The following is a 22,615-nucleotide window of genomic DNA, read 5'->3' as shown; positions in this document are numbered from 1 at the left end:
GTGGCTGGGGGAGCAGGGATCCAACAGTCTCGATAGGTTGAGAAAGAGAGCGGGGACTCTAGGGTCACAGTCGAATGGGTGGCAGAAAAGGAGACAAGGGTTGAGGGTCCGAAGAGGATTATATCCCCTGAGCTAAGCTCCTGGAGGTCAGGCTGAGGGAAGCTACCAGGGGGAAGGTTTACAGCTTAAGCTGTGGAGAAGCAGTTACACTGAGCCCTCTCTTGACCATGAGCTATGCTTGTTTCTTAGTTCTCTGAAAAGGCAGAATAATTGGGTGAGTCCAGCTTTAAGGGAAGTCTGAGTTCGAGGCCAGCCTGGGCTACAGAGCGAGCTCCAGGACAGCCAGGGCTACACAGAGAAACCCTGTCTCGAAAAACCAAAGACAAAACCGAACGAACACCAAGTCTAATGTCGCCAAACACAGACAAGCTCTTCAGTCAGCTGTAACTTCTCTGTCAGCAGTCTGACATCCCAGAGCTTCTGTGGGTGGGAGATAATGACCTCAGGGAGACCTCAGTCAATTCACAAATAGCTTTGTAGGAGATCTGCGATTTAAAAGGTCCATCGTTGATTGGGAGATAAAGGCAGGGGGGATAAGTAGTTCAAGGCCAGTCTTACCTGGAAGTCTTTCTTGACTACAGTTCTTTAAAGTTGAAGGTGTGTGTGTGTGTGTGTGTGTGTGTGTGTGTGTTTGTGTGTACATCCTACACACAGATCTATAAACAGGTCAGCACAAGGGCTAGAAATACTATGGATGTCTCGGAGAGGTTTGTGGCATACCGAAGTCACACCAGAGTTAAGTGGTGGCAGTACATCGATTGGAAACCAGACCTGGCCAACTTGGAGCAATCTCGTTCTCAACATTCCCAAAGCTCAGGTTCTGGGTTAGGAAGAAGGCTTGGAAAGTCCAGCGCTTGAACTGGGTCCTGGGCTTGTCAAAGCCTTTCTCGTCCCACTAGGTACACAGCCTAGTCCTCGGTCTTTGCTGTCTGACCCTGGCTCTCCATCTTCAGCTCAGCTCTCTTCTGAAATACAGACAGCTCCATCTGCTGGACTCCTCCATCTGGGTATCTCCGGGGCATGTCTAGAGGCAGGGAGACCCTTTCTTCTAGAACAGTGGTTCTCAACCCCTTTGGGGGTTGCATATCAGATATCCTGCATATCAGATATTTACCTTACGATTCATAACAGTAGTAAAATTACAGTTATGAAGTAGCAAAAAATAATTTTATGGTTGAGGGTCATCATGACATGAGGGACTGTATTAAAGGGTTGCAGCATTAGGAAGGTTGAGAACCACTGTTCTAGAAACAGCCGCTGCCCTCCCCCCCCATCTCCCTCTCTCAGCTGCAGGCACCACCCACCTTTGATCCAGTGATTAGATCCCCAGGTAACCTGCCTTCCTCATTTTCTGTCTCCATTCTGTTCTGTCTTTTCTCAGTCTGATTTATGTGCCTCCTCTGTACTTGACCATGTGGCTGTCAACACTTTTTTTTTTTCCTTTTGAGACAATGTATCTATGTAGCCCTGGCTGTCCTGGAACTAACTACGTAGACCAGGCTGACCTCAAACGTATAGAGATCCAGCCGGCTCTGCCTCTGCCTCCTGAGTGCGGGGATTAAAGACGTGTGCCACTGCCACCCCGCAGCCGTCACAGCTTTGTACCCTTCTGCTTCTCCTGTCCTCACAAAGCTCCCACAGAGACTTAGCCATTTGGTGGCAGAGTTTTAAAGTCTCACTGTTACCACCTCTAAAGCTCGCCGCTGCTCAGCCTGCCTCTCCACCCTCTTAGCTGGGGGCAGTCTTTGTCGGTTATCTTTCCTGCCTCAGCCCAGGCCAGCGTTCGGAGTTATCCACTGCACGGCTCTGCCTCCGCTGGGCTTCGCAGGCCCGGTTGCCCTTCCCTGGAGAACGCCCTTTTATTCCCTTTTCTCATCACCATTTGCTTTTTCACGTTGGCCCTCACCTGCTCCAAACCTTCCATTATCTCCGTGGTGCCTGTTTGCTTGCACCCCACAGCACTTGTGTGAACCAGCTTTCGGATTTCTGTTAGACTCCAAACCTTTAAGGTCATCCTCAGCCCTGTGCTCCCAGGGTCTACCAACAAGCCATCGTCAACGCATCCAAGACTTTTCGGGTGGGTAAAGGAGGCTCAGGGAAGTTCAAGGTTATAGGGTTCAGGATCCAGGCTGGGAGCTCGGCCTGGAACCCGGTTCTCTGATTCGGAGCTCTATCTGTCAGCAACCGCGCCTGGGCAGAACCTCGGTGAGCCAGCGCAATATTCCAATCACCGCGTGACTCACGCACGCGCACGGTCACCGGCAGCTGCCACCGATCTCCTGCGCCCCAGACCTGGTAGGGAGCTGGGGACAGATTCTAGGGAGAGAGACAGGTATTGCGATGCAGGCACCTTTCCCGGCGGGGCAACGCGAGCTCCCGTACCTGCTCCTGCGTGCTGGCGCGGGAGCCGCGGGAAGGGGAGGGGCCCTCGGCGGGGCCGGCAAGCGCGCGGGTCACGTGGTGCCGGTGGCAGCGGCAGCCTCGGTGCGCGCGGGCAGGGGCGGCTCGGCGCCGAGCGAGCGGAGGCGAGGTCCCGGGCGGGCGCGGGGCGCAGGGGTGGCACGGCCGGGTGGCGGGTCGGGCGGGTCGGTGGACGGCGCCGTGGGGCGAGGCCCGGCTGCAGGGGCCGCTTGGCCCGGAGGGAGCCCGCGCCCGGCTCAGCCTTGCAGCCCCGCGCCCTGAGCATCTCCCGGAGGACCCGAGACAAAGGAGGATTCATGTCCAAAGGTAGGGCTGTCGCTTGGGCGCCTGGCACCGGCCGGGAGGAGGCTACGGCTCCAAGCGCTACCAAAGGGAGGGTTTGCTGTGCTGAAGACCCCACGTGCGGTGACATATGCATGGACACGCGCACGCCAGGTGGCACCCACTTGGAAGCATAGTCTCGGGAAAAGGCACACACAGGGGCTTGGGGAGGTATGGAGACCCAGATGCTTAGGGAAAGCCCCCGCTGGAGCACACCAGGACACGCACACACATGCACAGCATGTACTCCAAGCATGGGTACCAGACCACCTACAACCAGTGAGAGACCTGTACGCTGACAGTCAGTCCCCTTCCCCCACATAGAGACCAAGCGCAGAGACAGGCACCAGCTGGTGGTCTCCAAGGGAACTCATTGGCTTCCTGACTAGAATGGGGGGAGGGGGGTGTCCCAGGGCCCTTGGCTTCTTTTAATGGGGAAGGACTTGTTTCCTTTTTTTTTTTTTTTTGAGCTGCCCGAGGCTGGAGCTGGGATGAACTAGAATTGGCTCTGTCTGCGGTGGGGGTGGGGTTTTAAAAGCTGCTGGTTACCAAGGGGCCGGAGAAGACCCCTCAGCTTGGGAAGGAAGAGATAGCCTGGCATTAAGCTAAGCAGGCAGGTATTATTCTAGAAAGGTCCCCTTCTCCTATTGCTACCTTTCTGACAGAGGGGTGGGGTCTCTGGACCAGACAAAGACAAAGCCATTCATTTTCCTGTAGGAGAAAGCATGACATCCTTGCTTGCCGTAGGGATGGAGTGTGCTGTCCTGTGGGGCCAGAGCTGAGTCAGGTGGACTGTCTCTCTTCCTGGAGCACTGATGTGGCAGGTGGTACCTAGCGGGGGGTGCTGCAGACAGATGCAACCCTCTCTAGGAGAGCTGGGAGCTTAGGAGGGGCCCCCGAGGGCCATCTAGCTGCATTCTGCTGTGAGCAGTTATGAACTCTTTCCCCACTCTTGGGAAGCCCCCAGGCCAATCTCAGATGCAGGGGATGGAGGAGGTCTCTATAGGTGTACCTACCTACCTTGACCATGGCTCACACAACAGCTATTTGTTGGTGGGGGGTGGGGTCCCGGTGCTCTGGACAGGAAGCAGTGTTGTCTGCAGGGACTCCTGCCTTGTGGGGCGTTCATTCATTCACCATCCGTTCATTCATTGCCGAGTATCTATGATATGCTAGGGTGCACTGAGCACAGAGAACGTTAAGGCGTGGCTCCGACCTCCAAGAGGCCTGGGAAGCAGCACCCACCCAGTGACAGGTCATTTACATTCATGTTTTTGTGTGACTTAGTAACCCAGGAAGGCAGGGACATTCCCCTCTCTTAGGAGTCACCTAGCCAGGACTCATGCCTGTATCAGCTGCCCATCCAAGGATGGCCTGGTGGGACCTGGCGGGAGAAGAGCATGGAGTCACAGAGGCCAACTCCAGAGCAGCATTTGCTCTGGACCCTGGAGGTCCTGGTGTACTTGTTAGGCACCTTCAGAGACAGTGGGTCCTCAGGGGGGCAGTGACCTTGTCTTGGATACAAATATATCCTTGGCATGTAAGGTAGCCCTTGGTTTAGTTAGGCTTCCGTTGGCAGCATCTAGAATGACCTGGAGTGAATGGATATGCTAAGTACTGTAGAACCTGCCAGGGACTGAGGCAGCACACGGGGGTGGGGCGGGGGACAATCCATATCAGATGGGAAGTGACTTAGCTGGAGTCTTGAGGAGGGGGTACAAGGTGTTCCAGCAAAGCTTGTGGCTCAGTGACGTCTACGGTATTTGTGGTATTTGATCAGTGGCGATTGTTAGCCTGTGACTGGCATGTGATTGGCGTGTGGTCGGGAGGAGGCTGACTTGCTAGTAGGTGCTCCGTACCTTCCTCATCATGGATGCTAACACGGCTCCTTAGAAGAATAAAAGTGAGAGCCACTCATTCCCTGGGCTTACATCAGGCCAGCCAGAGAGTCTAGGAGTTGTTTGGGCATCCGGTCAGCTCCCTCCTTCAATCAGGGTCTGACAGACAGAGCTGAGTGGGCCATGGTGAGGACACATGCTTTATAAGTATTTACAACCTCCACATATACAAGTCCCTTCGCCTGCCGCCCAGGTGGTTTATGTCACAACACAGGCTGTGGGTACCAAATGTGCCTGGCAGGGCACGTAGGAAACCAAAAGGGCCAGGCTGTGAGAACAGCAGGAAGGAGAAACGGGGCACTGGCTCCCAGGGCAGATGTGCTAAAGGGGGACATGGACCGTGTGTGGAGTGGAGGAGCGGACTCGGCCTGTTCAGAGTCAGCTGTCACAGGGCTGAGCCAATCCTGCTGCCCTCAGGAGCCACTTGGGTTGGCAACAGCTTCCTGGGAAGCAAGAGGGAGCAGAGCCAGGCTCTGGGGAGGTGCTGAGGCTTTGTTGGGTTTAGCTGTGTCTGAGGGGGAACACGGGAAGGTTTTCCATCAGGAAAGAACATCTTGCCAGGACCAGGGGAAGGACCAGGTGGTGGGGGTACAGGAGCAGACTCCTGGCTGGGCTTGGGAATGGGGAGGGAGACATGTTCCCACTTCCTCCTGCCCATCTGCTGTTCCATCAACCCTCCTCAGAAGGCTGAGACTCAGGGTGGTAATCATGAACCGTAGGGTTTTAAAAACGGCACGGCTCCTGGAGAGCATGGCGGCAAAGAATATGCTTGTGAAATTAGGAACCGGGGCACCTCCGCTTCAGAAATACTTTCATATGCTCAGGTTCAATCCCCCTCCAGAAAGCTGAACTTGAAAAGGTGAAGGGTAGCTGGGCGGTGGTGGACACGCCTTTAATCCCAGCACTCGGGAGGCAGAGGCAGGCTGATCTTTGTGAGTTTGAGGCCAGCCTGGTCTACTGAGTTCCAGGACAGCCGGGGCTATGCAATGAAGCCCTGTCTGGGTGTGGGGAGTGGGGGAGACAAAGGCAAGGGCAAGAGAGCATGGGTCTGTGAGGCTGGACTCTGGGCTTATAAGCATCATAGCTCATGTGATGCTCACCACAGCCTTAGTCATGACCCTACCGTTCTACAGAGGAAGAAGCAGGCTCAGAGAAGGGAAGTGGCCTGCGCAAGGACCAGCTGACAAATAGCAGAGCTGAGATCTTTTTTTTTTTTTTTTTTCCAAGACAGAGTTTCTCTGTGTAGTTTTGGTGCCTGTCCTGGATCTCACTCTGTAGGCCAGGCTGGCCCCGAACTCACAGAGATCCGCCTGCCTCTGCCTCCGGAGTGCTGGGATTAAAGGTGCACACCACCGCCGCCCGGCCAAGCCGAGATCTGTTTCACTTCACCCCCACACCCATTTTCTAGACAGGGAAATGGAGTTGATCTCCCCTAGAACGTACCCTGCTGGACAGTGACCTGCCACATCTCTCCTGTGTGTGAGCATGCCCCTGGTCTGCCGAGGGGACCTTTGACTTTCTTTGGGGAGGGCTATTTCCTCAGCCTCCCCCTTCTGCTGCTTACTAGTATGAAAGTGCCGTCTTAGGCAAGTAAGAGTCCTTGACCGGGTATCAGTCCTTCCTTGCTGGCTCCGCAGGTTCAAGACTTTGCATGGGAGGTGTTGGGAGACCCTCTGCGGCACACCAGCTTTGAAACTCAGGGCACAGAGGGGAGGCTGGGGCTGAGGGTGGAGTCATCTTGCTCTGCAAAGGAAGGCAGCTCTGATTGCTTCTAAAAGACCAAGTCACCGAGGCCATTGACAGGTGATAGATAGTAGACCTAGAACCCCAGAGAGTAGACCTAGAACCCCGAAGCTTCCTTGTTCCTTACTTGGCAAGGCAAGATGCAGGTCTGAATAACTGAGACATTTTATAGACCAGTGCTCTTTGGGGGTGGAGTTGCCCTTCCCCCCCCCCAAGAAACATTTGGTACTCTGTAGAGATACTTTTGGTGCTTGCCTCTGAGAGGTCCTTCTGGAAACTAGCAGAGACGGTGGATGCTATCAACCGTCCTGCAGACACAAGACAGCCCCGCTGCAATAGTTATCCAGGTAGCAGTAGAGCTAAGGTGAAGGAGCCCCTGGATTGCATACACAGATGCAGTGCTTTGGAGCAGCGATGTGTTTGAAAGGGTCCGGCAACTGGAGAACCCGGCTGGGGCTAGAGAGATGGCTCAGTGGTTAAGAATGATTACTGCTCTAGTAGAGGACCTGGGTTTGATTCCCAGTACTTGCGTGGCAGCTCATAACAGTTTGTAAACCCAGTTCTGGGATGATCCAGTGTCCTCTTCTGGCTTCTGTGGACACTGAATGCACATGGTGCATGTACTTACATTCAGGAAAACACTTCTACACATAAGATAAAAATAAGCAGATCTTTATGTAATAAATAATCTGGAGAACCTGGTACTGGTACAGATTTTGCAACTGACCTAAACAGTGTTCTTGGGCAAGTCCCCCACCCACCCACAGGGCATCAGTAGGCTTTTCATTTACACAGTTCGTGACCCAGACTGGATGATACTATGGTCTCTTCCAGTCCCAACTCCATGACTCCATATCAAATACTATTGTGCCTTTCACGAAACCCATTTTCCTGCCACTCACCCTGCCTATTCCTCCCACCTTGGCTTTTCAGGGCTCCCAGAGGCCAGGACGGACGCAGCTATGTCAGAGCTGGTACCTGAGCCCAGGCCTAAGCCGGCAGTGCCCATGAAGCCGGTCAGCATCAACTCTAACCTGCTAGGCTACATCGGCATTGACACCATCATCGAACAGATGCGCAAGAAAACCATGAAGACTGGTTTTGACTTCAACATCATGGTCGTTGGTATGGAAAGCCATGGGGTCACTGAAGGCCTAGTGGTGGGCAGCGCCAAGGATCCCATTTCTTTCCCCCGAATGACCTGGCTTCTCTAGGGTGAGCTCTTTCTAGGAGGGAGGATTTCATCACGCTGATCATGAAGGTCTGGTTCCTTCCTCCTAACCGGCTGATTCAAGGATGGGAGATTTGGGTGGATGGCCAGCCTGGCTTCGCCACTAGCTGAATGTAGACAGGCGGCCATGCCATCACTCTGAGCTGGCTTTAGGTTTGTGGGATGGGCATCGTCAGCCCTTTCCCATCTCCAAGAGCTGTGAGAGGACTGGGTGAAAGATGGTCTAATTGTTCACACCTTAAAGCTTCAAGACTTTCCAGGGTCTTAGTCACTGAGCAGGGTCTGTGAGTCACAGTATGTAGCAGGAAGGGACATTTGCTTCATCTGAGTTGTTCACTGGGTGTGGAAATGGAGTGAGGCAGCCTCCTCCCCCCTCCTTCCCCCATCTAATCAACAAGCTCTGTCCCTTTAACCTTGTAAAGATCTCCTAGGCCTGTCAGCTTCTGCCCATCCCCCACTGCTACCCTAGGCCAGCCCACCTGGGTAGCAGCAGCTGCCTGACTCAGTGCTGATCTGCAGAAGGGTAAGACCCTCGGCCAGGGTAGACTCATTCAGACGTTTTGCTACAAATACACCAGCTGAGCTGACAGTGTGCTCGGTGCCATGGCTGTTTTAACTTTCTGGTACCAAAGTCTTAGCTTAAGAACCGGAAGTTCTTAAGCTGGGTGGTGGCGGCACACAACTTTAGTCCCGGCACTTGCGAGGCAGAGGCAGGTGGATCTCAGTGAGTTTGTGGCTAGCCTGGTCTACAGAGCGAGTTCTAGGACAGCCAAGACTGTTGCACAGAGAAACCCTGTCTTGAAAAACACAAAAACCAAACCAAGCCACCACCAACAAAAAACTCTCAAACAAAACAAAACAAAAACCAGAAGTAGGATGGTAGATGGTTCATGAACACTTACGGCTGTGTCAGTTGGGGTGACATTGACCCTCTTGGCTCTCCATCTCCTTTCCTCTCCAATTCATTGTCCACTAGCTACCCAATGGCTTCCCCAACATGCAGAACTCATTGGGCCATCCGTTCTAATTCCATAACTCTTTTAACCTCGGGATAAATTTAGACTTCTATCCTGGCTGGGAACTGCTCCAGCGCAACTCTTAGCAATCCCCATCTACATTCTACTCATGCACACAGAGAGGCTCTTGACTCGCGTGTGCTTTCCTATAGAGCCTTTTTAACATAATGATTTAAGTGGCTTCTGCCGGCTCCTCAGGTGGGATGAGAAAATGCTTCTCTTCACCATTCCTGGTCTCTGCCAGTTCCATCCTTCCTTACCCACCTGTAAAGAGACGATGGCCTAAGGGGATAGCATGACAAGCCTAAAGCAGTGAAAACACCACATATACATACATCCCACATAATACACACATCACATATATACAGATACACACATAACATATACCACACACACACACATGCACACACGGACAACATGAGCATATAACACATATACATACACAGAATGAATAAATGTGAAAAAAGCATGGTTCTTGGGATGTGAGCCCTGATCTATGTTCCCTCACACGTGTTACATCTCATCTAGGGGAGGTAGAGAGCTCTGCTATGAGATGCACGGGGGTGATATGAAGAGTGATTTTGGGTGGGGTGGGGATTTTGTTTCTGTGTTAAAGAGCCTGACAGTCAAGCACAATGCCCTGGTTTTCAGTCCCCAGCACCAGGGGGTAAAAAGACCAATTTTACTAACAGATGGGGAAGTGCTCAGGCACTATGAGGCAGGATCTGCATGCAAAGTAATTCTGTTCTCACTTTAAGTGTTATTAAAGATGGAAAAGCTAAGCTGAACAAAAACACAAGCCAGACCAAACCAGAAAACTACATCTCACACACACCACCAATGCACAAGTTGTGCCTTCTCCCAATGGTCCTGGGGTCCATGAAGGAACATGGAATCCAACCGCCATTTCTCAAGGGTCCTTTCCATTGGACATTCCTACCTAATGCTCATCCCCAAGGGGTGTTCAAATAGAGCTTGGATCACAGCTCCGGAGCCCTGTAAGCTCACAGGAGGGCTCTGCGGCTCGGGAGGTAGATGTGCGGCCTGTCTCCCTTTCTCCGTCTCCTCCTCCCTTGCTACAGGCCAGAGTGGACTGGGCAAGTCAACGCTGGTCAACACACTCTTCAAGTCCCAAGTGAGCCGAAAGGCCTCCAGCTGGAATCGGGAGGAGAAGATCCCTAAAACTGTAGAGATCAAAGCGATTGGGCATGGTGAGGACTAGGCCAGCATCCTCTGTGGGCATCATTTGGAGGGGGCTGAAGCCAAGTAAGAGAAAGGGGCCCAACTGGGGAATAAGATGTGAAAGGGAACCACAGAGTGGAAGTAAGCCCCACATTTGTTAGTGCAAACTCCGTAGGCTGCTAGGCCTAGATAGTGAGGTGGGAGCGGGGGGGGGGGGGGGGGGGGTAATGCGTGTAGAACTGAGAGGTGGGTCTTGAACTAGGTGATAAAACTCAGGATTCAGACAGAAGTAGACACAGAAGAAGTAGGACACTGTTTTCTAGGTGTAGGGAGGAGCCTTTGTAAAAGTGCTGAGTGGGAGACGTCCGTGGCTTGGCTAATATATTAGCTGCTTCTAAGAAGTATGGGTGCTCCTGGCCAGCAGGCTGCAGGGCCCCTGGGGTCAACTATAGGACTGACCTATGTGGTGCTCTTTCTGGTCTCTCCAGTGATAGAGGAAGGTGGTGTCAAAATGAAGCTGACAGTCATCGACACTCCAGGCTTCGGGGACCAGATCAACAACGAAAACTGGTGTGTGCCTGCCTCTGAGATCTCCTTCCTAAATACTCCGCTAGGAAGACACAGTGCAGATTCATTCCCGTGGAGAACGACCTGCATCCTCCTGGGAGAGAGGCTGGGTCCCCTGGGTGAAGTCTACCCGTGCTAACCATCCATGGAAAGCCATCCATGGGGAGGTTGAGGGTGAACTCGTCATTGGGGAGAGAAAGGAGGCTAGGATGTGAGATGGGTGTGAGGGGATTGGGACCTGACTGAGCCTAAGAGGCACTCCTGAGTCTGTCCTCTTGATGTATCCCATCCATGTCTCCCCGCAACCCCTCAGCTGGGAGCCCATTGAGAAATACATCAATGAGCAGTATGAGAAGTTCCTGAAGGAAGAGGTGAACATCGCCAGGAAGAAACGCATTCCCGACACCCGTGTCCACTGCTGCCTCTACTTCATCTCCCCCACAGGACACTCGTACGTACCAGACCCACTCCTACTACCGGGCCTGGTTCCGGTTTGTGTCCTTTGTGCCAAGGATTGGAGAATCCTTACCTGGACTTAGCTGGGGAGGGTCAGATGGCTGGAAGGTCATGGCCCTGTGACCTTAGGGTTCCCCAGGCTTTCCATAAGAAAGAGTAAAGCTGGCCATCACTCCCTGGCCCCAGTACTGTTTACTGGTACCCAGAACAGCCCAACTATACCAGCAGAGAGAACATGAGCAGAAAGCACCTCATTTGTTCAACAGATACTTGCTTTGGACAAGGGTGTGGGGGAGGCAAGAAAGGTAATGTAGGGAGAATCATTGGATTGGGGGCTGGCATCTAGGCAAGATGTGGAACTTAGCTGTATCTAGACGGGGGCCATTCCAGCAGGAGGGGCGGGACATCCAGAGATGAAGGCTCTGCTGGGAACTTAATTTGTAAGTAGCAGACGGGCCCCATGATGAGCAGTGTGGGAACAGGCAGAGGTCAGGGATCTCAGTGGTGTTTCTAGCCACTTTCCTGCAGGACAGTGTGTCTCTCTAAGCCCCTCTGCAGAGTCAGAACTTAAGTTTTTGAGAGGATGACACACAGCAAGGTAGACCCTGAATTTTGAAAGATCCAGGGGTTCCCAGCCAATGTTGAGTAATAGAGGTTGTGAAATAATAAACCTGCGTCAGACCTAGGAGCTCAATAAAATGAGGGCTTTTTTTTTGTTGGTTTTGTTTTGTTTTTAAAAATGAGTGCTGGGAATTGAATCCAGGGCCTCACACATGCCAGGTAAGCACTCTACCGTTGAGTTATATACTCTAGCCCTCTTTTTACTTTTTTAAAAAATATTTATTTATTCATGGTTTTGTTTTTGTTTTTGTTTTTGTTTTTTTTTTGAGACAGGGTTTCTCTGTGTAGCCCTGGCTGTCTTGGAACTATCTCTGTAAACCAGGCTGGCCTTGAACTCAGAGATCTGCCTGTCTCTGCCTCCCAAGTGCTGGCATGTGTCACCATGCCCAGCCCTTTTAATTTTTATTTATTTTTAATTTTTTAAAAATTTTATGTGCATGGCTGTTTTGCCTGCATGTGTGTCTGTGTGAAGGTGTCAGGTCTTGGAATTACAAGCAGTTGTGAGCTGTCATGTGGGTGCTGGGAATTGAACCCGGGTCCTCTGGAAGAGCAGTCAGTGCTCTTAAACGCTTAGCCATCTCTCCAGCCCCTCTTTTTGTTTTTTGTTTTTTTTTTTTAAAACGAGGTCTCACTTAATTGTCCAAAATTGCCTTGTACTTACTCTGTAGCCCAGGCTGGCTTGCAATTTGAGATTCTCCTGCCTCAGCTGAAACAATAGTTTTAGCTTTTCTGAGACCTTGGTCCACAGTTAGTGGGAACTATCAGACAATCAGACTTAATGAATTCCCTCGACTGCAAACTAGAGCCTGGCACTACAGGATGGAATGTGGGGGCCGAGGTGAGACTGTTAAGAGTTCAGTTGGTCATGGCCATCCATGTATGTCCCCCAAGGAAAGAAGTTCCTAGGCCAGAAACGGTGTCATGGAATGATTTGAGGGAGTTTGAGGAGAGACATGCTTTACATGGAAACTGAGGAAGGAAAGGGAGGGCTTGGTTGTGATGGCTTGAGGGTAGGGTTGGAGACGCGCAGCGGGTGCTGAAGCAGTGGACATGTGCCAGAGGAGAGGCCGCAGCTGCGTGGCCTCAGCTAGACCCCCAGACTGGTGCTCCCCCAAGGACGCTGTGGGGAGGGCAGTGGCTGAGGTGGGAAGGGTTGGTGGCTCTGACGTTCCTACCTCCTCTGGGCTCCAGCTTACGACCTCTTGATCTCGAGTTCATGAAACACCTCAGCAAAGTGGTGAACATCATCCCTGTCATTGCCAAGGCTGACACCATGACCCTGGAGGAGAAGTCTGAATTCAAGCAGAGGGTGAGCAGCCCCTTTGCCCTTTGCCTGTCTAGGGCTTCCTTCCCCTCCTCTGGGTCCAAGCCATTTCCTACCAGCCATGTCTTCCACTCCGCTCCAGTTTCCCATCCTAACTCCCTCCCACTTAACCATCCAGGAGGCAAGGGCTAGAAGTTCCTGGGCCAAAGGTACGTCCATGCAGTTCCAGGCTGCCTCTGACCCACCCTTCACATTTGTCTGCAAAGGCCCCCAGACACTCATCACTGGGAACCCAAGATCTTACTTCTCCAATGGTAGGGCTACTAGAAAGACTTAAAAGTACGGCCCATACTAGTACTCACTGGATGAAAAGAAAAGAACACTGAAGAAATCCTGGAGGAAGAGACTTAAGCTGGCCTTGAAGGAGAGCTAACAGAGAGCCCAGGAGGGCTTTCTCTCCCTTCCTTGTGAAGGGGAGTAGAGCATGAAGGTCAAGGTTGTGAGCATGGCCTGTGGTGGCTGGACTCAGCTGTGCTGTTTGTCTGAAATCCCAGAGGCCTGGACCTGCTCTCACAGACTCCTCCTCTTTCCTCTCAGGCTGGGTGGTGTCTTTTCTTGGGATCTTTCTGTTGCCCAGGGCCTAAGGATTATCAACACTGTAGTTCCTTGCTCCTCCTCTAGGTTCGCAAAGAGCTTGAAGTAAACGGCATCGAGTTCTACCCTCAGAAGGAGTTTGATGAGGATTTGGAGGACAAGACGGAGAATGACAAGATCAGGGTAGGTACCTCCTCAGTGCCTCTGGGATGTGCCTTCAGGATGTCCCTTCCTTCGCTTTTCCCTTACCACATCCCCTCATCACTTCTTCTGATCAGGAAGCAGGAAGACAGTGACCCTCACTAGGACTGTGAGCCCACAGCAGGGCTTCCTGTACCCAGTCCTTTCCACCACCAGATGATGATAGAAAGCCTCCCTGTCCTCCCCAGGACCTGGCAAAACCACAGTGTTAGGAGATAGGGCAGCAGGCAGGGAAAGCATTGGGATGGTGCCCAGGGGAATCTATGCTCTAGCCAAAGTTTGTCTCAGTTTCTCCTTTTATAAAATACAGAAGCTGGTGAGTGGCTTATAGGCTCTCTCTCCCTAGAAGAACTATATACAAAACAACCAAGGGCCCATGAGATTGCTCAGTGCGTAAAGGCTCTTGCTGCCAAGCTGACAACCCTGATGAGTTGGATCCCCAGGATCCATGTGGTGGAAGGAAAGAATTGACTCCCAAAAGTTGCTCCCTGATCTCTGTACACACTTGAGAGAACACACACACACACACACACACACACACACACACACACACACACTATGTAATTAAAAATTTTAAACAAACAAAAACCTTAGAACTCTAGTATACAAACCACCAGAACAGAACTGCTTTGGCTGAGTGTCGTGGGCACAGAACTCTGCTGTCCCAGCAGGTGCTAAGATGCCCTCTGTGGTTCTGGCCCCACCAGGAACCAGGTTTGGAGACCATCAGCTCCATGCCTTCTAAGGTCTTGCCCCCAACTCAAAATTGCTACAATTCTGTGATTCTGCATCAGAAACCTGGGCCCATTGCCCAACCCAGTCTAATCTGTGACAAATCTCTCACCTCACAGCTTAGGTTTTAAGACCCTCCTAGACTCTTTTAGAAAGTTGAATAATCTAGAAGCTTTTTATCTCTTATAGTTGGATAGATACTCAGTTGAAGGAGGCAAATGAATTAAGATTATCACTTAAAATCTCCTTTTTTTTGTTTTTGTTTTTTTGAGACAGGGTTTCTCTGTGTAACAGCCCTGGCTGTCCTGGAACTCTCTTTTTGTAGACCAGGTTGCCCTTGAACTCACAAAGATCCACTGCCTCTGTCTTCTGAGTGCTGGGATTAAAAGTGTGCCACCACTGCCCAGCATTTAAAAAAAAAAAAAAACCTTTTAAATGACATTAATTTACTTATTGGGATGGTGAGGGAGTGGGAGTTGGTCATGCCTGTGGCATGTGTGGAGGTCAGAGGACAACTTTGGGGAGTTAATTTTTTCCTTCTACTATGGATCTAACTCAGATCATCAGACTTGGTGGCAAGTATCTTTATCCACTGAGCCACATAATCGGATATCAGCCTCAGACAATCACCTTTAAAAGTGACGTCTACGAATCTTGAATGTCTAAAAAGAAATAGTTTAGGAAGCTAAAATGTTAAAGTATGAGTCACATCCATCAGCCTACATATTTTCGTGGTGCTGGGGATGGCATCATCATCATCATCATCATCATCATCATCATCATCATCTCTCTCTCTTTCTCTCTCTCTCTCTCTCTCTCTCTCTCTCTCTCTCTCACACACACACACACACACACACACACACACACACACACACACACACACACACACACACTGGGCAGTACTGAGGATCAAACCCAGAGCCTTCGGTGTGCTAGGCAAGCACTGTGTCACTGGCCTGCGTTCTCAGCCCAAAGTCCATCCTTAATGCCAAAGCAGTTCACGTTCATCATCTTTCTGCACGCAAACGGCTCTACATGTATGTGTCCTCAGTTTACATATGGCATTCATGTGCTGCACGAAGAGATTTTGGTCAGTGAAGGGCCACATAAGACAGTGCTTCCCTGCATTCCTACCACCTGGTGACACGGTAGCTGTCTTATTTAGCTTGCATATTTCTTATGCTATGAGTTCGCCCCGTGGCACAATCGCCCATGAACTTTTCTCACATTTTCTTGTCATTAAGCAATACATGACTCATTTATCGGATGACAATAACACACACCAGGCAGATATATTCGGGTGCTTGTCCTGATAGAACAGAGCAGCCTAGAGCCCTGAGAGTTTAGTACCTGGGCATCTGCCAGTAGGTTCCATGGGAGCCACATAACACATCTCGGAGTCTGGCTGGCGCCTGGAAGGGGGGTGTGTGTGCTGTTTGTGAGAGTTTGTCTAGCTAGCTCACAGAGCGGTTCCCAATCAAAGGAAACTATGTGCTCAGGCACAATGAACCGTACAAAGTGCTCTCTAGTTGAAGAAAAGCCAGCTTTCTGAGGCTAACCAGGCAGACCACGGTGTAGTCAGGGTTCCCAGGGAGTCCCAGCTCAGTCTTTTCAAGGGGCAGAGTCTTGACCTTACCCCCAGGAGCATCATTGAATGAGCGACAAAGGGAGTTGTGAAAGGCTGCCCTGCCCTTGGACGTTCGGTGTGGAGAAGAGGACTGAGCATGTGTGTTGGCTTGTGTCTTCCCCCATCCAGCAGGAGAGCATGCCCTTCGCTGTGGTGGGGAGTGACAAGGAGTACCAAGTGAACGGCAAGAGGGTCCTGGGCAGGAAAACACCCTGGGGGATCATCGAAGGTAAGTCAGTACATCTCCTGGAAGAAGTGCTATCCAGAGGGCGGCGTAAGCCTCGGGAGTCAGTGCTGTTCTGGGATACCGATGCCAGCCAGTGGCTGCCTACAAGGAGCTTACAGTCTGGGATGCCAGTCCCAGGCAGGAAGCAGTGGCACCATTTAACATGTGACCAGGTGGCAATGACTTGGCCTGTCAAATGAATTTAGAACCCAGAGAAACTATTGAAGGTGGAGAAAAAAAAAAAAAAAACAAAAAAAAACCAGAGAAAGGGTTTCATATGTGACCTAGCAGAGTGCCAAAGGGTGGTTTGGCTGTTGTCTTAGTCTACCATTTATGATGGATAGATGTGACCTCGGGTGGGCCCTGATGATTCTGAAAGTTTTCAAGAAGTTCCTTCAGGGGTCTCCTTCAGGGATGGGGAGTAGCAGCTCAGTGATAGAGCGCTTGCTAGCATGTGCAAGGCCCTGGGTTTGATCCCCTGCACAGTACAGACAAAACAGACCAAGAAAACAACCCTTTATTCAACATGGTAGCCCTGTAAGGAGTGCGCGCCAGGTGTTCCCGTCTTGAGAATATGAATCTCAGACAAGTTAAGTGCTTTGCTTTGCAAAGGTCACACAGTCCCCACCCACCACCAGCCACTGCGCTGGAGAGTAAACCCAGTGCTTTTCCCATGCTAGTGAAACTTGAACTTCAGAGTTGGATATTTTGATGAGATTTACTCCACTGTCCTGAATTGTTTATAATTTTTGTGGTCCTAGTCATAGAACTCAGGGCCTTGCTGTGCTAAACAAGTGAGCTACCACTGAGCTAAATCCTTAACTAGTGTTTTTTTTTTTAAATATATAATTTATTTTTTTATTTTATGTGCATTGGTGTGAGGGTATCGGGTACCTGGAAACTGGAGTTACAGACAGTTGTGAGCTGCCATGTGGATGCTGGGAATTGAACCCAGGTCCTTTGGAAGAACAGTCAGTGCTCTTAACCATTGAGCCAGCCCCTAACTAGTGTTTTTTTTTGTTTTGTTTTGTTTTTGGTTTTTTTTGTTTTTTGTTTTTTGTTTTTTTTGAGACAGGTTTTCCTCTGTATCCATGGCTGGCCCTGAACATGTGATCCTTCTGCTCCTCCCATATGCTGGGATTGCAGTGGTGAGCTCCCGTGCTCACCACACCCAGTACCTTGGGATTTTCAAAGTAGCATTATCGCATTGTTCGCCTTGAATTAGAAATAGTGATGAGAATGTTATATACACATTGTGAGGCCAGAGTCTTGCCTTATCCTCTGGTTCCCACAGTTCTTGGCGTGTGGTTTGTAGACAGAAGTCTCTCCATCTCTGTTAACTGGGCTTTTTGTATAGAGTATGACCTTTGAGAGCTGGTTCACTTATGAGGTCCTGTGTGTTTTACTTTGTTTCAATCATCTTAGGCCTTCACAAGTTTTTTTAAACTTCCACATTAGTTTTTTTGTAAAATGTGGGACAAAACCAGTCTATATTGAGATTCATTCTCCGGTGTCTAGAATAGTATTGTGTCCATTATACCTGATTAAAAAGTTAAAAAAAAAAAAAAAAAAAAAGAAGGAAAAGAACCAGGCCACTAAAGAACCTAGAACCCCTCTCTCTCTCCCTCCCTCCCTACCTCCCCCTCTCTTTCTCTTTCTGGTTTTTCAAGACAGGGTTTCTCTGTGTAGCCCTGGCTGTCCTGGAACTTACTCTGTAGATCAGGCTGGCCTTGAACTCTGAGATCTGCCTGCCTCTGCCTCCCCGAGTGCTGGGACTAACGGTGTGCGCCACCACCACCCAGTACCTCGTGCTCTCTTTAAAGCTGCCTACCTTCTGGGCCCTGCGCTAGTGAACCAGCCACCCATTTTCTTCTGTTTTATCCGTAGTGGAAAACCTCAACCACTGTGAGTTTGCCCTGCTTCGAGACTTCGTCATCAGGTAAGATGGTCTCCCTCTCCCCAGGGGGCAGGTTTAATTATTTGGGATTGAGGGCCATCTGCTCAGATTCACGTCCTGAGTTTCCATGTCTCTCTGACAGAGCTTTCTGGCCCAGTTCTAGCCCCTGTCTCAATGAAGGAGGGTTGAAGAACTGTCATTGGCCCTCAGGAGTGGGGCCCAGTCATTGAGTCCGGTCTACCAGAGAGATGTGTTAGCTTCAGAGGTGGATCTCTTCTTCCTCTTCCGACGCTTAATTGCATCCCCTTCCCATTTTTACTCTGTCCTTCAGGACTCACCTCCAGGACCTCAAAGAAGTAACCCACAACATCCACTATGAGACTTACAGGGCCAAGAGGCTCAATGACAATGGAGGCCTCCCTCCGGTGAGCGTGGACACAGAGGAGAGCCACGACAGTAATCCATGATGACTCCTTCTCTGTGTTATCTGTCACACACATCCCACGTTCTCCAAACACACACATGTCCCAGACACCACCTCCAGCCACCTTTTCCTTTCAGCTCTGTCCCACAGGCCTGTCTGGTATTTGTGGAGTATTTTGTCGTGTGTGTGTGTGTGTGTGTGTGTGTGTGTGTGTGTGTGTGTGTGTATGAGAGAGTGCCTGAGTGTGTGTGCTCAGGGGTGAGGTATTTTCATTGCCCTCTCTGGAAAGTTCTCTGTCAGTCTGCCTTCTCTATGACTATCCATTCTGTCTCCTTTTTTCTTGTGCTCCAGAACACAAAGCTGTACACCTCAATCAAGAGGTCTGGGGAAGATTTTGTTTTAAAATGCTGGGAGCAGGTGAACCACAGGCAACTCCTTCTTACTTCTGACCCACCCACAAACTGGGGCTGCAAATATTCTTCACAGACAGGTGGCTGAGCTAGCCTGTGGTGGGGTGTCGGGGTTCGGAACAACCTTCGCTGTGAGTTGGGGTGGCCTAGAGGAAGGCTAGGACGTCTTGGAAAAATGAAAAGAAAGGTCATGGGGAGCAGAGAAGAATGCGGAGGGGGTTCCTGCAGGATTAGTGCCTGGACATGGAGCTCCACCCTTGGGTCTATGTCAAGGTCACTGTCAAGCAGCGCCATCACCATTACAGGCCACTGCTTTCTGTGTTCGCTTCACATCTCAGGCTGGTTGGTTGTCTCCTCTTCCCGATTTCTCTCTCCACCCCTCCCCCAGCCTCCTTTCTTCATATATTTGTACATTCTCCATCTCTCCTGCCTGTCTCTTCCCTTCACTTCCTTTTCGAGTAATCTATGTTAGCTTCGTTTCTGTATTTAGAAGTCATACCCAGTCTACTTCCTAAATTGACTTTCTGCTGCCCTGAAATAAAATTGTAGCTAGGGGGCTGAAGAGATGCCCCTGTGCTTATGAGCAACTTCCACTCTTGCAGAGGGTCCAGGTTCGGTTCTCAGCATGTACTTGGCAGCTCAAGACTATTTGTGACTCCCCTGCCAGAGGATCAGAAGCCCTCTTTTAGCGGCTGTGAGCCTAGTGTACACACGCATACACACAGACAAACTCTGATATGCATAAGATAAAAATAAATAAATGATTTTTAAAAATCACGAGTAAAAGCATGGGACAATGCACACTGAGACTGGAAGAGAAACCAGAGCTTTAGGGAATATAAACGTCAGTTTCTGCAGCTGAACACTGAAATTTGCCCTGAACTTGGGAGTAGCCTAGGCCAATAGGGGAACTTGGGAACTTGGGCTGCCCGCCCCCAGTGTTCTGTTCAAGGAGGCACACACGCTGGCCAAGTGAGGCAGCTTTTGAGCGGAGGATGTTGCGTTTTCGAACTCATTCTGAAATATCAGAAAAAAATATATGGGAATTCTTAGGGGGCTGGGCTATGGAGACTCATTCTAGGACATGTTTCCCTTTCTCTAGAGCCTTCTTTCTGTGGTGAGCTGGCTTTTCTGTGGCTTTGCCTCATATAAACCTGACTCATTTTTCTCTGTTCTCATTTGTCTGTCTTTCTCTGCTTCTCCCCCTGACCCAATTCTCCCGCTTTCTGATCCTGTGGATTTCCTGGGAACACTGCGACCGTACATTTAGCCTTGTCTTGCCTCCTCTTTCAGGAGCCCTGTAGTAGTTAATGCACACGTCCACTGCTCCTTGCACACACGTTTTTCTTCCTGTAGTTTCTAAAGCTCCTTTAAGGAAAACAGTTTAGGCCTTAGGAAAGGGAAGCGACCAAGGGATTCTGTTTATAATTGGTCTTCTCCACTATCCCATCCCCTGGTCCAGCCTGGGTGTTTAACTGGTCCTCACCGAATGCTAGCATTTATAATCCCAGTCCTTTATCACTCAGGTGCTAGGAAAAACAAAAAAGATGGAAGACCCATGATTCAGTGGACCAAATGAAAGAGGAGGGAATGATCAGATCATGTGACCCCTATCCTATGGTCTTAGCCTCTCCTGGAGACTGCTCTACCCTATATCTAGCCCTCACTCCTCATCCCTACTTCCCCATAAAGTTCCTCCAGAGCAGGCACCTGTCAGGCTAGAGTGGTAGCAGTGTTATAGAGCTCCCTGACTACTCCAGCGAGCTGTCACATATGGCGACATGGAACTGGGTGCCTAGGGCCAGCAGGGGATAAGGATGGTGGGCATCGGATAGGCTAAGTGGGAGAATGGTGCCTAACACCACCCCCCTCCCCCGGCTGTGGTCTCACTCTCCCCAGAGAAGCTGTTTTATGTGTCTGCTGTGAGCTGCGGGTCTCCACACCCTCAACCATTCTCAACTCCCTTGCAGGGAGAAGGCCTCCTGGGCACTGTCCTTCTACCTGCACCAGCTACCCCCTGCCCCACTGCTGAATGAAGGCCATTTCAAGCGCTGCTTCCCCCTCATTCCTTCCAGCTGCCATTGCTGCAGGGCCAAGCCCCTTTTCATGCTGTGCTGGTCCAGCCCACCACCACAGCCCCTCCCAGCCCTCAGCAGGTGGGAGGGGCCAGCTGCCTCTTTAGGATAGTAGCATCCTCCCTGTACCCAAACCACTCCTCTCCTCCTAATGGAATGGAGTTCCTGCCAGCCAGCATTGCCCTGCTCCATCGTCTGTCAGCAGCCCCCCCGCCCATGCGTAGAGAGAAGGAACTCACCGAGAGCTTCTCCTGCCCTTGTGAGCCCATACCAGCGACTTGTAACCATCTTTAAGGGACCCGGTATTGCTCCCTAGCCATTCATCTGCATGAGTACTCTTCTTGGCTCCCTCCAACGGTCAAGAAAGCAATTTTTCTGCTTGTCAAAGTCACTGAGGTCATCTGTGTGAGCCCTCCTGTGGGACAAGGGTGTCTCCTTCATTGCTTAAAGGTATTTATAAGGGTGATTCATTACAGATGTCGGGGAGCAAGAGAGCTAGCGTCACTTAAAAAAACAAACAAACAAACAAACAAACAAAAACCCACCACTGGTGGCTGGCCCAGTGTGTGTATGTATGTGTGTGTGTATGTGTAGAGAACCTGTTTACCCCCCAAATACGGCCATTTGGGAAGTGGTTTTCCTGAAAAGATGTTGCTGGGTTTGACTTCCTTATCCCCAAACAAAAAAAAAAAAAAAAGTGAATTAAACACACACACACACACACAAACCACCCCAAACCCACAAGCTATACACTCTAGGAAGAAAAATAGCACCCCTTTGTACATTTAGCAATAAGAGGGATCTCTTCCCACCTACCCTGACCATTCCGACTCCCATCCCCCACCCTATTAATGTGAGCAATGCACTAGCCTGACCACAGGTGGTCGCTCCAGGCTAATGGAGAATACTCAATGGAGGGCCAAGCCCTCATCAGATGCATGAATGTTTGCGAATGTTGGCTGCCACTGCCCCATACACTGTGTCTTTATAGAACCCTGCCTTGGCCGCCTCACCTGCCATCGCCACCTGGATACAACTTGCTCAGAGGCTGGTGACTTGTGGGCCATTCATCTACAAGTCCTGTTGGAACAAGAGGCCCAAGCCTAGAGGATGCAGGAATGACCCGTTTTTTAAAATGTTATTGGTCCCCAGCCACTGTTTTGGTGATATTCCAAGTTTAATTTCCCAATTGAAAACAAGCCAACAGACACTCAGACTGGTCATGTAAATGTTGCTAGCCTCTGTGTTGTACAACTAAACATTGCTGTTTGAACAATAACGGCCTGGTCTTTGTGTTATTTGTGCTGCTTGCTCCTCGATCAAATCAGCCACGAATGGCATCATCTCACCTGTGTGTGAGCTAGGGACCTTCTTGGCAAGAAGTTGCCATAGGTACTAGAGACTGAACATGTGTGAGCTATTCATTTTCAGGTGACATGAGGTCATATCCCAGTCGTTTTCCTGGAACTTTGTAACCCCAGTGAGTGGGAGAGTTGACGTTTGATCTCACAAGTTCTGCGTTTTCCCAGAAAAGGATTCAGTCCTGTTTACTTAACTTCTTAGTGTGTGCTCTTTTTTCCCCTGAAGGCATAAGAACCAATGAAAGCCTAGTCTTGCCTAGAAAACGATTTTACCATGAACATATTAAA

General features: G+C 50.5%; 1 protein-coding gene across 7 annotated transcripts in view; it reads left to right on the top strand.

The window, feature by feature from the left end:
• The window catches only part of Septin3 (septin 3), a 32,087-nt gene extending 9,842 nt beyond the window's left edge, over positions 1-22,245 (top strand). The window contains exons 4-14 of one of the 7 annotated variants that reach the window (XM_059247970.1): positions 7,377-7,568; positions 9,773-9,901; positions 10,361-10,442; positions 10,753-10,890; positions 12,708-12,825; positions 13,462-13,557; positions 16,064-16,163; positions 18,048-18,099; positions 18,389-18,482; positions 21,283-21,416; positions 21,958-22,245. In XM_059247970.1, the coding sequence (XP_059103953.1) occupies positions 7,377-7,568; positions 9,773-9,901; positions 10,361-10,442; positions 10,753-10,890; positions 12,708-12,825; positions 13,462-13,557; positions 16,064-16,163; positions 18,048-18,099; positions 18,389-18,482; positions 21,283-21,375 (1,094 nt within the window). In that variant the 3' untranslated portion in view covers positions 21,376-21,416; positions 21,958-22,245. The other 6 variants (XM_059247969.1, XM_059247973.1, XM_059247972.1 and 3 more) reach the window with 6 other exon arrangements.
• The last annotated feature ends 370 nt before the right edge of the window (positions 22,246-22,615 follow it).

This window comes from Peromyscus eremicus, chromosome 20 (assembly GCF_949786415.1).
Source record: "Peromyscus eremicus chromosome 20, PerEre_H2_v1, whole genome shotgun sequence".
Taxonomy (NCBI): Eukaryota; Metazoa; Chordata; class Mammalia; order Rodentia; family Cricetidae; genus Peromyscus; species Peromyscus eremicus.
This window is presented reverse-complemented; position numbering and strand designations above follow the sequence as displayed.